The sequence below is a fragment of the Rhipicephalus microplus genome, chromosome 8 (assembly GCF_043290135.1).
Source record: "Rhipicephalus microplus isolate Deutch F79 chromosome 8, USDA_Rmic, whole genome shotgun sequence".
NCBI lineage: Eukaryota > Metazoa > Arthropoda > Arachnida > Ixodida > Ixodidae > Rhipicephalus > Rhipicephalus microplus.
This window is the reverse complement of record NC_134707.1, coordinates 103322930-103338704: the sequence shown is the minus strand read 5'-3', so window position 1 is coordinate 103338704 and position 15775 is coordinate 103322930. Positions and strand designations below refer to the sequence as shown.

The following is a 15775-nucleotide window of genomic DNA, read 5'->3' as shown; positions in this document are numbered from 1 at the left end:
AAAGCTACTGTGTTGCTGCTGAAGAGTACACCTCCAATGTCTATCGAGCAGTCATTCTACTTCCACTTAGAAATCATATCCTTTATTGCTGCTGTTCTCGATGGCGAGTGTGACTTTGCAATTCTTTTACCTCACAGGATCTCTGTGGTGAATTGTTGATGCGCCCAAGTGCTGAAGTGCGAGCAGATGTAAGCAAACAGTACCTTCGAGCTTTCCAAGCTTGTGGGTTGAGTTCTCATCGACAGCTTTCTAACCTATGATTGGTCGTCATTCACGTCATACTGCACCGCACCTAACGACAACAAAGCATTTCCTAAGATATCTATCACTTCTATTTCTGCCAATTTCTGCCTTGTGAAAATGGGCTAATCTCCCTGTCCTTCTGTTTTTCTTTTCCTGCAATGTCTGTCCTCCTGCATTACAAGTTCCTATTAATAAAACTCACCAGCACGGTATGGCCTAGGTTATCCGTGTATATTGAATTTGGTGGCACGCTGCTGCAGAGTCCCTCGAAACCTATCCACCCTGTTGAGGTGATGGCAATGACGATGTCTGCCATGAACGTGCTGTGAAGGCAGAAGGATGCCCATGAACAAAAACATTTACGACGGGCCTTATGAACTATCCACAAAAACCAAAACTCGAAACAAAACAGCTATGGTATGCTACTGGCCTTGCCTAAGCTTAAATTTTGCTTCTGGCATAAAGAGGAGGAAGACACGTTAGCATAAGAAGATGCATCGCTACAATACGATCAATTGGAAACACATGCTCCGTGCTTTTTGGTAAGAAGACGTATGATGATTCTGCAAAACAAGTCTCTAGGCATATTCCTTGCCACGTTGTTTTTTCCAAAATAAATCTCACGCCATGTAAATTGTGAGGCGGTTTCAACAGGTACAAAATCAACTAACAGTGATGCTTTGAGCTAGTTGGAGGCGCAGGTGGCGTTCAGCTCATACGAATACAACGTTTACGGGAGGAGCGGTTGACGTTTTTTCATAGGTATAAGTTTTTTCATAGGTATATATAATGAAACGCGCCTGTTTCATTGCCTGTCTCATGTGAGTGCATGTTCACTCACACTCGTTCCAAAGTGGCATCAGGCTACAGCAGAGAGGAGGGCAGTGAGGCGAAGCACGTTTCGGTAAGAGAAACCGCGGTGTCTTGTGGGGACTATGGCTTGCTTAACAAATCACTGTCCTCTTTTCAGATCTAAATCAAGATGGCAGCTAGCAGATGGACTCAGTCAGTTGATGTTTCTCCCATTTTCATTCTATATTCATCCACTTAAGAGCTCCTCTTTCCTCTAATCTTCATGTTTAGACATTTCACTCCCCTCCAATTCTTTCCCTACCATTTTCCTCCTTCTCCCCTCAAAGGCCACGCTTATGGTGTTTTCGCCTTAGAGACAGTTACTTAACCCACTCTTCAACATTTTTCATTTGAAGAATTTCTTCCCCCAAACAAACGCAAGCTTGCTCTTTAGCAAACACACTCACATGCATTCAGAACGAAACTAACACTTAAATCTCACTCTCAGTGAGTCAGGCGTGGCAGAATACTGGTGGTTATGAAGGCCTAGGCTAAGTTCAAGACAATGTGCGCCTGACCAGTATGTTTATTTGTGTTTGAGAGGACCATTGAGCCACACAGGGGAAAACTGGGGTGATGTTCACTAGGAGCTCTTGCGTTTGGGTAGAATACTGGCGAGAGAAAGTTTGAGCGACAACGTTGTAAAATTTGAGTTTGTTTGGGTGAATTAAATCATGTTTGCCTAATTGTTGTTGCCTTAAGCCCGCAGGACGCGTCACGATTATATCAAGAGTACTTGCAGTGGACCGAGTTGAAAGAGACAGAGACGAGCGTCGGAGGTAGCACAGCAAACACATCTTTAGAATACATAAAATAGCAAATGATAATCTAACACTTAAGCTTTACTCATAAAAGAAACCTGCATACATTAATCATCTATACAGCGAAACGAAACCAGAAAAAAATTTCAATCCAACTGATATCGTTTATAGCCCTAAACTGCCTCTAGCCAACATAACCTACCAGTGGCTACTATCATGCGATCACCCAATAGTCGTACGTCGTACTTTTTTTATGCCAACATATAACTACGACGAGGTATTTCGTTGTCAAAGCCCTTGACGCCCTACAAGGGGTCATCGGTTGCCGTCCATCAGCATTTGCGTGACAATTCTTTCTGCTTGCGAATACCGATAGCGACCCATTTTGAACGAGAAAAAAGGGGAAAGAGGTATCTTACTTCGCCACGTCTGTGAATGCGGCTTTGATGGTGGGCATAAAATACACGCTATATTCGTAGGTGCCAAAGGCTAGAATGGTCTTCGCTGTCCAGTCCGAGCCTTGTAGCTCTTTCAATTTCTAGAAAAAAGACAAAAACTTAGAAATTAACAACACAGCAATGAGCTATCACCATAGTATTTTTGAAGTTGTCTTAATACGTTTAAAGTACGTAACACTGCCTCATGTCTATATTATGGTGATACTAAACACATAAAGGCTGAAATTTACGTTCAAAAAGATGCATAACACTACCAAAATTTAGACAAAAGAGTTTATTGCAATGAATAATACGTCTACGGAGGTCTTCACCATAGCGACTGCCACGTCTCGCTTTGTCTACAGGGGGTGTATAAGAAATAGGTGTGGCAGACACTGGCATGTGATATGTGCCTGTGTGCTCTACGCAGCCACTGTGCAGACATGAAATACTGTTTTCTCCCTAAAGGAAGGGCAAACGTGTTCTCCATAAAATACGTATACGGGAAAATACGATAAAAATACTGCGGCAAGAGGCATATGTATCAAATCATCATCAGCACCGAAGCTTGGCACTCACACATTAGGGTGTCAGAATATATGGGGTTCCAAAATTATGATCGAAATATTGGGTCTTATAGTAACATGCGTGGATTGCACTACATTTTCAGTGTTTACACCTTAGTTACTAAGTAATGGCTAAGAACCAAGGTTTTCATTTTATGGGGACAGTGAGGCCAATTTAATCTTGCGGGAGACAAATTTTCTCCCAAAAAGCGTTTTATGACAGAGTCCACATAAGCCTTCAATGACTTATTACCATCGCGAAAATGACGTCGAGAAAATACGCTCGATAATACGCTCGAGTCGAGCCCATGACCTCTGGGCAGGTAGCAACGCATGCCGGGCACGCCATTCACTGCGCAGCGGTGGCATACTTTGTATCCTTTAAAGTTACAGGTTTTATATCTACTGATGCCTACTCAGAGCGTTCTCGGGGAAGTGCAGTAATCCATCGAAACCATCACATCCTCGATTGCCTCTTTAACGCATCTACTCAAAATATTCATCGCATTAGGCCTGTTTCTGATTTAAGGGCAATTTTACGAACAACCTAAACAGCCCCAAGTGGTGACCTCGTTTCAAGCGCCGGTGGCGTGCATAGCATCTATGCATACTAACAATAGCTTCACGACACCACCTGCTTCGTTTGGCTTAAACTCAGCCTTACCCGCTTACGCTCACCCAGCGGATTATTGCGGCCGGCCAAAGGCACGACACCACGCGCGTTACCTTTCCCTCTGGTGGGCCCCTAATTTTCAATGAAAGAACATGCCGGCCGTAGGTGACTTCAGTCAATGCTTGGTATCCGATCAGTCACGCTTTCTGGCTGTCACATCACCGTATCTCGTTCCACTCTCACCATTCCCTTCCCATCTATGACCACAAAAATTTTTTAACTATAATTAAAGACGTTAGTCCTCGAACTAACGATGACTAAACGTCAACGTGGATGCGTTCACTTTGACCGGTGCTATAGCCGTCAAACGACAATGCTTACACAAAACGGAGACTCCTATTGCAAATGAGTTCTGCGAAAATCCGCAAGAAGGCGGATGGGTTAAGTGAGGGTACATTACTCAATTACTCAAGTAAATGGTTTACTGCACATCAATGTACGGTAAACATTGTACTTGTGCATGAAGATGGTTTACTTTCGTGTTGTACCACCTCCTAAAATGGAGGAATCAACCATGTTTCTTTTCTTTCATCCTCCTCTAATCAACAGTAAGCTTCAAAACACAGCTGAGTTTAAATGAACGAGACGTGCTTTTCTATGGCTTGGAAGTTTCAACCCACAATTTCAGCTTTATAGCCATTCGTTTTCTATTCCTTAAAATGTAATGCGACTGCTATCTCCAGTCAGTAACCCCTACATACGCCACCATGGTTCTGCGGTCGTGTGGTCATCCCCAAATGCCCAGACTGTAACACTGACTCGAAGTCACTATTACAATTCTCTCTTGCAGTCGTAACGCCAAACTATCTTTTGCAGACTATTAGGTACTCAGTTTTCGAATATCGTAACGTAAAAAAGAACTGAAGATACATTTTTATTACGTTTTCAGTACGCCACATCTTTGTAATCTTATCAGACTCAGGAGATCACACGAAAGTGAGGCATTTCAATGACTACTGAGCACATGATGAAGAAATTAACAGAGTATATGGTACGTTCTCGCTTTTTGAAGATACTTGAAATCATAGCTTTTAATTGCACGAATCATCCGCGTATAAATTTTAGATAACTGAAACAATTCGCTGACGGCCGCAGTGGTCTACAGTGCACGATAATGAAATCATTAGCTAACTGTATGAACAGGCACATATGTTCTCCTACACAGCAATTGTGTGCTTTTTAGGCACAGTGCAATTGAATTATTTTCTATACGTGGCACCAGCTTCATAATTCGAAGCAGATCGAGTTCAATGGCAAACTTTCTGTGCCATGAGTGTCTGTTTCCTGGAGAAATACCCAAGGTGTGCAAGTATTAACAACAATTCAAAACATAATTGAAACGCGTTCTACATCAGACAAACGATATAATTAAGCAATGATACACTATGTTTTCTCAAAACCCTACGCATCACCACTTTGCCTGCACCTCACTAAGAAAACGTGTCGTCATATCTAGCCTCTCCCAATTGGAGAAGAGAAGCACAATAATTGTATAACACATATTTTCCCATTAAATTACATTTGAATACAAACCCGGCAATATGTCATTCAATTATCACTTATTCTGTGGGCAGATTTTGGCTAATTCTGTAAAATTTCAACGCTGGATATACTTCCATAATTACTTAAGGAATCCTTCAGCTTCGACGAAAGTAAATTTTTGAACATGTAGGTGCCAATGTTGCCCACGTCCTTCGCCTATGCTCCAACTATAGCGTGACTAAACTGGGTCCTGGGAGGCCAGTGCGAAATTATTAAAAGACGTCAGACTCATACCTGAGTATTGAAAAGGAAGGTAGGATTGGAAATGTGCAAGCTATAGCGATGACAAATTCGTAACCAGAGGGTGTTTGCTAAAACAGATGTTTTCCCAAGCCGACTTGCCTTTTGCGTAGCTGCGACTGGAAATCTCATGAACACCTGATCAGGTTGCAGCCTCGGAAAAGCAAACTTGTCGAAACAAATACTTCAGCAAACAGACACCATTTAGGAATTTCTCATCATCTTAGTGTATGTAATTTGTAAAACAACATTACCAGATAAGCTAAAACGTTTGCCTTCTGCAGTTATCACGAGTTAAGGTGTGTCGGTATTTATCATGCTATAGTTCTTATTTTCCCAATGACCCCAGTTAGCAGATTTCGGCTTCGAACTTTACGTCTGGTGATGTTAGCCTATAAATGTTTAGGAGCACTTCACTAATTTTGCGGCTGTCCAACCACGTGGCGGCTGGTATTATCCAAGCTATTTCTGCCAACAAAACCTAAACAGAACCTACTGCGAGTGAGGAGACCTTTTAAGGTCGAGATTGATTGCAATGTTTGTTCACTGCACTCTCTGCCATTTCACCACTTCCTGACTATATGCAGCAAGGTCGACAGCTGCGATGCAAGGCATGGTTGATTGATTTGTGGGGTTTAACGTCCCATAATCACGATATGATTATGAGAGACGCCGTAGTGAAGGGCTCCGGAAATTTCGACCACCTGGGGTTCTTTAACGTGCACCCAAATCTGAGTACACGGGCTTACACCATTTCCGCCTCCATCGGAAATGCAACCGCCACAGCCGGGATTTGATCGCGCGACCTGCGGGTCAGCAGCCGAGTACCTTAGTCACTAGACCACCGTGACGGGGTCTACAAGGCATGGGTATATATTGTTTAAAGCAGCAGAAACGCAGGAAAATAAGTACTCGTTGTTTCTATAGAAGTTGCGTGTGTGATGTACGAGTTCATCGTTATCTTCTATGTGTCTTCATACGTTCCAGGATGAACGAAATTCACTTTCAATCCAAACAGTGGTTGATACACAGTCATGCCAATATTACGTACCGCAATAATCGCTCGCGCGTTTGAAACCTTCAAGTTGTAATCGACTGGAAACGCAAGCACAGTGAGGAGTCCGTGATGTCTGATGCCAGCACTCCGCAGTGCATCCAGAGAGCCGGCCGATTCCTCCAAATTCTCCGGTGTAACAAGGCTGCGAGGTGCAATTTAATGGCATCTTATTAGGTACTTTCAGAACAGAGGTAACATCAAACAACGTATATAGTAAAATAAATAGCAATTCTGCACCAAATGACCACGTTAACTAGTTATCACAGTAACATTCTTACGATAGAACTCTACACCGTCTAACGTGTACCTACGGAGTACTTATAGAATGGTAGTTATAGAATGGTACGATGATAGGAGTAGCATAAGGTGATCAACGAACTGCTATTTTATCGTTCACATTTGAGGGGCACATGAAGAAGAGCACAAACGAGGCTATTAGCAGAGTGGTTGACTGCGCAATACGGGTAGAAAATGATGACTAACCAACAAGATTACTGAACGGCCTTAGCGCGGCAAAGAAGCGCTGCGCAAAGATGTTGATCAGTTTTGTCGTGGTTTAATGAATGTTTCCAGCCGGCATGACATTGAAGTAATTAGCGCATTCTATTAAGATAGAACCTTTCTGCAACGCTGTACTTAACGCAAAATATTATAGCTTCGCTTGGACAGAAGAGTCCGACATCGCTAAATGCATAAAAGATGCAATTTGCCAGATACAGCTAACCTAATTTTATATATGCGTCAGACAAGCAGCTTGGTGCATCAATAGCTAAAGGATCAAAATGTGGGCCAGTTGGTAATTCATTTTCTTCGTTCAGCGAACTAGGAGCGCAGAGAAAACGCAAAGGACGAAGCGAGGAACCACACAACACGAGCGCTCAACTAACAACTGATTTATTTTCCACATCGGAAGGACATATATAAACACAAAATGCGCATGTCAAAAAAAAAAAAAAGATTATGACGAAATCAAGGGCAGCATGCGAAGCGTGTAATCAAGGCACATGTCTAAGGGTTATCTAGGTAGCTGAATTCACAGTCAAGTAGTGAGAGGGAAGGATGACTTATACATTGGTCCGTATTCCTGGAAATGTGATAGGCTTCAGAAATTTCGCGCGTAGTTTGATGAGGATGCCGGAACAGAACAATTGTATTCTCAAACAGAGGTTGGCACTTGCACGAAACGCAATGTGACGCTAAATGGAAGTAAGGTGTACTTTTCAACGAGCTTCTGTGTTCCCTGAGACGCACGTTCACACATCGGCCGGTCTGGCCAATGTACATCCGTCCGCAAGAAAGGGGTATCTTATATACTACTCCGGTGATGCACTTAACAAACTTAGTTACGTGCTTCTGGAGGCATCCTCTACCTTTAGATGCATTATGTGCCCTCCTGTGCACCATTGAACATATACTGGCCAATTTATTGGGTGCCGAGAAAACCACGCGCACACCGAACCGGTTTCCCACGTTTTTTAACCCATGGGCCATTTTATGAATGTAGGGGATTACTGCCGCGCGCTTCTTATTCCCTTCCTTGTTCTCTGAAGAAGTACATGTGCGTTTTTCTTTATTTTTGACCGTACGCAAGAGCTTTTCACAGACTGAGGCTATTACGTAGGAAGGGTATCCCGCACCTATCAGCCGTTCCAACTGTGCTACGAAACCACTTTGCAAGGTATGCAGGCAACATTTTCCGAGGGCTGAACGTAAGCATGACATTACGATTCCGCGTTTAACAAGCTTGGAATGTCCGGAAGAGTAGTCTAGAACGGGTTTTGCAGAACGAGGATTATATCGCCAGCAAAGGTGCTTATCACCAAAAAACAGGGAAAGGTCTAGGAACTGGAATTTGTTATCTTTTGGAAGCTCGGAGGTGAACCGGAGGCCCATGCCTTCCTTCTCGAAGCATGCCTTCATACTTTCAACGTCCACTGCTGAACACTTCTTGATGATAATCAGATAATCGTCAACATAACGGAATACTTTTGTGCCAGGTTGAAGTTTAGTGCTTAAGGCTGCATCCACCTTCCCAAGGAAGATTTGGCTTAAAACAGGGGCCACACTTGAACCTATACACACACCTGATTTTTGCATGTACAGGTTCCCAAGCCATACGACGAAGGTGGACTTCAAATAGAACGTCAAAATTTCTAGAAAAGACTGAGTCGAAATTCCCGTGCTATTCCTGAACGATATCTCATCATTGTCTTCCACAATGCACTGCTCTACGCTGTTTAACAGTTGATCATGCGGCAAAGAATAATATAAGTCGACTACATCAAGACTAAAAGCTGTAACACCGGAGCATTCACATGTGTTGAGGTATTCAACCACGACACCAGAGTTTTTTGCGTGAAAAGGGTCATTTACGCGCAACGCAGAAAGATGTGCTTGCAGATACTGAGATACAACCAACTGCCACGTATCCCTTTCTGAAACAATCGCGCGCAGCGGCATTTCCGGTTTGTGTGTTTTAATGGAGTAAAAAAGTTCTAGCTCTACACCTTTCGCCTTTTCTACTGAAGAGCCGAGTTTCTCCAGGTTAAGCCTTTTCAGCAGCGATATCGCTCTAGTCTTTACTTCCTTGCTTTTTACAGAGAGTGGTTTAAAATTTCTTTCTAAGGCTTCCTCGGCCTTCTTGAGAAAATCTAGTTCATTAATGATAACGAAGAACCCTTCTTTGTCAGAAATGAGTACCCTTAGCTGATTGTTCAAACAAAACTTAACGACTGGATGAACGCGCAGTCTTCTACTCACATCGCTAACATTGCTCGAAACTGCTTGAACACATTCTGTTACACACCTATACCGCTCTTCCTCCTTGGCCAGCTTGGAGACAGTCCTTGCTGTGGCAATCTTTTCTTCAGGTCGAAGGGTAGGTTCTACGGAGAACTTCGGGCCTTTTTGCAGAACCTGCTGAATTTTTTCCGGCACAGACACATCACTTAGGTTCAAGAAACGTCCCTCACTTGAAGCTTGTTTTTTCCTGGCAGGTAGTTGTGGTCTGATCCAAGTGGATCAAGGTGGATGCAGCCTTAAGCACTAAACTTCAACCTGGCACAAAAGTATTCCGTTATGTTGACGATTATCTGATTATCATCAAGAAGTGTTCAGCAGTGGACGTTGAAAGTATGAAGGCATGCTTCGAGAAGGAAGGCATGGGCCTCCGGTTCACCTCCGAGCTTCCAAAAGATAACAAATTGCAGTTCCTAGACCTTTCCCTGTTTTTTGGTGATAAGCACCTTTGCTGGCGATATAATCCTCGTTCTGCAAAACCCGTTCTAGACTACTCTTCCGGACATTCCAAGCTTGTTAAACGCGGAATCGTAATGTCATGCTTACGTTCAGCCCTCGGAAAATGTTGCCTGCATACCTTGCAAATTAGTTTCGTAGCACAGTTGGAACGGCTGATAGGTGCGGGATACCCTTCCTACGTAATAGCCTCAGTCTGTGAAAAGCTCTTGCGTACGGTCAAAAATAATGAAAAACGCACATGTACTTCTTCAGAGAACAAGGAAGGGAATAAGAATCGCGCGGCTGTAATCCCCTACATCCATAAAATGGCCCATGGGTTAAAAAACGTGGGAAACCGGTTCGGTGTGCGCGTGGTTTTCTCGGCACCCAATAAATTGGCCAGTATATGTTCAATGGTGCACAGGAGGGCACATAATGCATCTAAAGGTAGAGGATGCCTCCAGAAGCACGTAAATAAGTTTGTTAAGTGCATCACCGGAGTAGTATATAAAATACCCCTTTCTTGCGGACGGATGTACATTGGCCAGACCATCCGATGTGTGAACGTGCGTCTCAGGGAACACAGAAGCTCGTTGAAAAGTACACCTTACTCCCATTTAGCGTCACATTGCGTTTCGTGCAAGTGCCAACCTCTGTTTGAGAATACAATTGTTCTGTTCCGGCATCCTCATCAAACTACGCGCGAAATTTCTGAAGCCTATCACATTTCCAGGAATACGGACCAATGTATAAGTCATCCTTCCCTCTCACTACTTGACTCTGAATTCAGCTACCTAGATAACCCTTAGACATGTGCCTTGATTACACGCTTCGCATGCTGCCCTTGATTTCGTCATAATCTTTTTTTTTTTTTGACATGCGCATTTTGTGTTTATATATGTCATTCCGATGTGGAAAATAAATCAGTTGTTAGTTGAGCGCTCGTGTTGTGTGGTTCCTCGCTTCGTCCTTTGTGTTTTCTCTGCGCTCCTAGTTCGCTGAACGAAGAGCATCAATAGCCGCATATAGAAACCCAATAAGTTTTCCAGAAAAAAAGTTTTTAGCATTTGTCTCAAGAGCGTAAATATAATTGTAATCTTTTTGTATGAGTGGGTGTTTGTAATGCAAAATTATTTTTTTTAATGTGAAGCATTTCTTGGTGAACGTCGAAGACATTTACTGTATCTGTCTACCTTCATAGCTGCCTACGACTTTTAGCTCTCCAGACTGATTCGACAATGAGGTATATACCAAAATTGGTATGGCATAACTTGACTGTGTGACGAGCATAAGTGACTAGTAATGGCAATAAAATCATTACTTGTATATTAGAAAAGCCATGATACGATAGATATGTCATGGTCTTGCTGCTCATTTGGTGGATTTGTTCCTATGAGATATCGCAAGACATGTATGGTATTAGATGACTGAACATTGCTGACAGGCCCTAACGTGGAAATCACGGCGTGCATGTTATGTGAATAATGACTCTGCGCGAAGCTCAAGGCGCGCTGGCGGACGTTTTTCTAACTTCACATATACCAAATTTCGTAATTCGTGACGTGAACAGATGACGAAGCCATAAGAGTGGTGCAAACATGTTAATAATGACATGCATGTCATGTAGGAACATGACTACGTGCCACGCCCATAGTGCACTCGCGGCCATTTCGCTAGCTTCACATATACTAAATTTAGTAAAAAGTGACGCGAACGAACGACAAAAGTATATGACTGGTGCAAACATGATAATCATGAGATGCGCGCCATGTAAAACATGACTACATGCTACGCTCATGCCCCGCCGCGGTGGTCTAGTGGCTAAGGTACTCGGCAGCTGACCCACAGGTCGCGGGATAGAATCCCGGTGGCCGCGGCGGCTGCTTTTCCGATGGAGGCGTAAACGTTGTAGGCCCGTGTGCTCAGATTTGGGTGCACGTTAAAGAACCACAGGTGGTCAAAATTTGCGGATCCCTCCACTACAGCGTCTCTCATAATCATATGGCGGTTTTGGGACGTTAAACCCCACATATCAATCAATCAATGCTACGCTCATAGTCGCTACCACAGCCGCAACGCCAACATAGCGGACACCGCCTAGGCTACGGGTATACTGAACTCGTGATGGCATAATGTGATGGCATTATCTTCATCAGTGCAGTTTAAAACAATTCTTCATTCTTATCAGAATATATCACCGTGCCGTACATGAGTCCCATGATATATCTCAGTAGAGGACACTTTTTTTAATTTTACATGTATTAGTGTTAAAAACCGATGAAACTTACTCAAAGGCGAATGAAATCCCAAACTGAAATTTTTTTCGCCTAGCGACCATTATCTGGAAAAGCTCCCAGCTGTATTCGTGTCTTCTGGAAACAATACGGCCATCTTTTGGGTACACCTCGGTGTAGAAAAGGTAGTCACAGTAGTCCGCCGGGTACATGTGTTTGTGGGTGGCTGTGTCCCCTACGGTGCAGATGATTGCCCTCACTGGTTTTGAGGATTAGAAAACAAAAAATGAGCATTTTAGGTTGATGCACTGAAAGCAACTGAAGTTTTGCTGTATTATAACTAAAGTTACCAGTAAACGAACCCGTACAGGCGCAACGCCAACAAGTTGGTCTAAAACTCCATTTTAAAAACTCATTCGAATGCCAGAAAAGACTCACGAGGATCCATCCAAAACTCACAAGCATTAATATATATTTACCAAAGACGACTCGATGCGGAAATCAGTTCCTTTCTTTTTCTTGTGACTCGGTGTATTGATCCTCCCAGCCTCAGAGAAAGCGTCGTGCGCCTAACATGGGTATGCACTGCCTGCATGGGTAACACTGCCTACATGGGTAACATGGGTATGCAATCCAAATTAATGGTGTTGCATATTGTTTTTCACTGCCTTCGGGATGGACCATCCCGCTAATATGCGATGACGTCATGTCATGACATTGCCATGTTACGATGTCATGATGAAGTCACATAATTTGCTGATTGTGACGTCTGATATGCTACAGAGAGGCACTAGCACGTTATGATGATTTTTCATGTCACTCGCGTCAACACCGACGCCGACTCTGAGTAATGCAATGAAAAGGGCTAGATGTTTCACGTTTAGACACAGTAATTGCGCTTCCTGTGAACCACTGGTTCTCAGACAAAAATGAGAACAAATTTGGCTCTACTGAAATTTGAAGTTTGAAAGAATACCAATGCTCTAGCCCACGTTGAGGAATCAAGCGTTTCTTAGGACTGATTTATCGATAGGGTTGCATGTTCTTTCGTTAATTTTTCACCGAGAGCATTCGAAACTCACCCATAATACTGTAGCATTGCATGGGTGGAAGTTAACATTGTTGCGCAGAACTTCTGTTAATCAACACCGAAAAAGCTCTCTTTCATACTCGCTTTCAAGGTATGCTTTCTGTACGGTATGCACTGTACAGGATGTATGTAAACTATAATCACTCTCAAGAGACCTTCGGCCTATGACGACATTCTTCGAGTTTATTGGAAATAAAGACGATACAGCAAGTTTTCTTCGACAAATTTGGTTTTTTTAAAGTGCTGATGTTTTCAAGCATACCATCATTAGTCTGCAAAAAAAACATAACGCAGCGAATTGTCCCACTGGGAAATTCGCTCCAAACATTTAGCGCATAAATGTCAGCGTAATGTCGCGGACGTTCATGTTAAACTGCTGTTATTGTTTAAAAGACATTGATTGGACGAAAATTTCTTGCATATTTGTATATCGTTCTAGGGGCCACCTTGAGTACATTGTAGATCCATTAGGTCTATTATAAATTTTGTACACCCCAGTCGACGCTGGCGAAATAGTATTCCGACAGCCGCTCGGTACAAAAGTTTAAACTTCATGTCGCCAGCAAATTTCCTTATTACGTGTTTTCGGGGCCTCTTCTTGTGATCACTATTTACATTTAGGTAATGTGGAATGGTTTTTACTCATAATAGAAACACTATCTTATAAGCATGGCCTTAACTTGGAAATGCTGTTAGAGTTGACAGTGAGGCTCATAAGCTATTGCCCTAACATGGTATTGCCGCGAACCATCCATTGTGTTTGTTTATTTGTGTTTTGCTTTTTCGGCCTGGCTGCGCCGGCCTGTGCTATCACTGCTTTCACAGCGTTTCGAACAAACGCTATCACAGCGTTTCGAACAAACGCTACCGAACAGCGCTTCGAGCGTTCCGAACAAACAGCGTTTCAAGCAAACGCTATCACAGCGTTCTCGATACAATTTGACTATTCGAGAAACGGTCGCGCCGAGGAATATAAATTTCCGCACAGCCGATGCCGCGACATTCGATCGCCGACGCTCACTAGCGTGCACGTCTCTTTGCCGACCGCTGCTTCGCCGCCTGTGTATTCTTTCAGTTGTTAGGGGAGCACAAGCTCGCTCCAATAAACTTGTTTTTCTTATAGACAACTGCGTCGTCCTTTGCTGCGTGACAGTATCTTACGGCGAACTTTGCATCATAAAAGAGAACCTACAGTCTTATTAAGTTTTAATGACTGAAGGGACGCCATTTTTAATGGTATAATAACTTATGTATTTGTCCGCTTATGACGTTATTACCTCAGTTTGGCTCTACGTCATTTTCGTACTGCATTAAAATGCTAAATAGACAACCTCAGCCCTCAAGCTAGCTTCATAAAGGTCTTAGGCCGCTGCGTACAGCTTTCGATAGAAAAGCAGCCGGCATTTTTATATTAAAATATTTGGTGCCAAAGTAGCGTAAAGCATACGAGCTTACCTGGGCCCGGGGTCACTGTTGTCGTAGTCATCTTCACAGTGGTTGCGTTCGTAGAAGCCCTCGCTGTTGTTGGTGTCGTACGTGTCTTCGTCGTGGTTGACGTCCTAGTCATCTTCGCTGTAGTTGGCGTCGTAGTCGTCTTCGCCATGGTTGTTTTCGTAGTTGCCATCACCGTAGTTGTTTTCGTAGTAGTCGTCGCCGTAGTTGGTGTCGTACGTGTCTTCGTCGTGGTTGACGTCCTAGTCGTCTTCGCTGAGGTTGGCGTCGTAGTCGTCTTCGCCATGGTTGTTTTCGTAGTTGCCATCACCGTAGTTGTTTTCGTAGTAGTCGTCGCCGTAGTTGGTGTCGTACGTGTCTTCGTCGTGGTTGACGTCCTAGTCGTCTTCGCTGTGGTTGGCGTCGTAGTCGTCTTCGCCATGGTTGTTTTCGTAGTTGCCATCGCCGTAGTTGTTTTCGTAGTAGTCATCGCCATAGTTGGTGTCGTACGTGCCTTCGTCGTTGTTGGCGTCGTAGTCGTCTTCGCTGTGGTTGGCGTCGTAGTCGTCTTCGCCATGGTTATTTTCGTAGCAGTCGTCACCGTTGTTGGTGTCGTACTGGTCTTCGTCGTGGTTGGCGTCGTAATTGTTTTCGCCATGGTTGGCGTCGTAATTGTTTTCGCCGTGGTTTGCGTCGTGGTCATCGTCGTCGTGGTTGGCGTCGTAGTCATCTTCGCCGTAATTGGTCCCATAGTCATCTTTGTGGTTGATGTCGTACGTGTCTTCATCGTGGTTGTTGTCACCATCGTCAATGTCGTTGATGTCGTAGGCGTCTTTGTCGTGCTGGTTGTCGTAGTGGTCTTCCACGTGGTCGGGGTTGTAGGCATCTTAGTCGTAGCTGGTGTCATAGTCGTCTTTTTTGTGGTTGATGTCGTAGGTATCTTCATTGTGACTGTTGTAGTCATCTTCGCCATAGTTGATGTCGTAGGCGTCTTCGTCGTGCTTGGTGTCGTAGGCGTCTTAGTCGTTGTTGGTGTCGTAGGGGCCTTCGTCATGGTTGGCGTTGTAGTCGCCTTCACTGTGGTTGGTATCGTAGTCATCTTCGCAGTGGTTAATATCGCAGTCGTCTTCGCCGTCGTCGTTGTAGTAATCTTCGCCGTGGTTGGGGTCGGAGTTGTTTCCATTGTTGTTCGTGTCAAAGTTGTCTTCGCTGTACTTAGTGTCGTAGCCCTTGTCGCTGCTGTACTTGATGCAGTTATAGGGCTTGTCATTCTAGGAGGACGTGCTGTGTAAGAATGAAAAAAAAATAACAGCACACTTGATTTCACATGGGGAAAGGTTAAGAAGGTACACCGGCACATACGGCACTTGAATTTATGGCATTGTACCTTGCGCTTCGTGATACCATTGACA

General features: G+C 43.8%; 1 protein-coding gene across 1 annotated transcript; it reads right to left on the bottom strand.

Moving 5' to 3' along the window:
- Window positions 1-2271: 2271 nt before the first annotated feature.
- Window positions 2272-15556, bottom strand: LOC142768337 (uncharacterized). The gene is made up of 3 exons (XM_075870308.1): window positions 14388-15556; window positions 12013-12101; window positions 2272-2394 (listed from the first exon to the last, which is right to left on the bottom strand). The coding sequence occupies exons 1-3, from the start codon at window positions 15544-15546 to the stop codon at window positions 2272-2274; spliced, it is 1371 nt and encodes a 456-aa protein (XP_075726423.1). The 5' UTR covers window positions 15547-15556.
- Between the last annotated feature and the right edge of the window lie 219 nt (window positions 15557-15775).

What these genes read in the sequence shown, in the direction of transcription:
- LOC142768337 (XM_075870308.1), bottom strand. Translation starts at nt 15,546, where the DNA reads ATGGAAACAACTCCGACCCCAACCACGGCGAAGATTACTACAACGACG. An exon ending in AACAGTGACCCCGGGCCCAG is followed by an intron (nt 12,102 to 14,387) that starts GTAAGCTCGTAT and finishes CCTCAAAACCAG; the next exon opens with TGAGGGCAATCATCTGCACC. An exon ending in ACTACCTTTTCTACACCGAG is followed by an intron (nt 2,395 to 12,012) that starts GTGTACCCAAAA and finishes TCTTTTTTCTAG; the next exon opens with AAATTGAAAGAGCTACAAGG.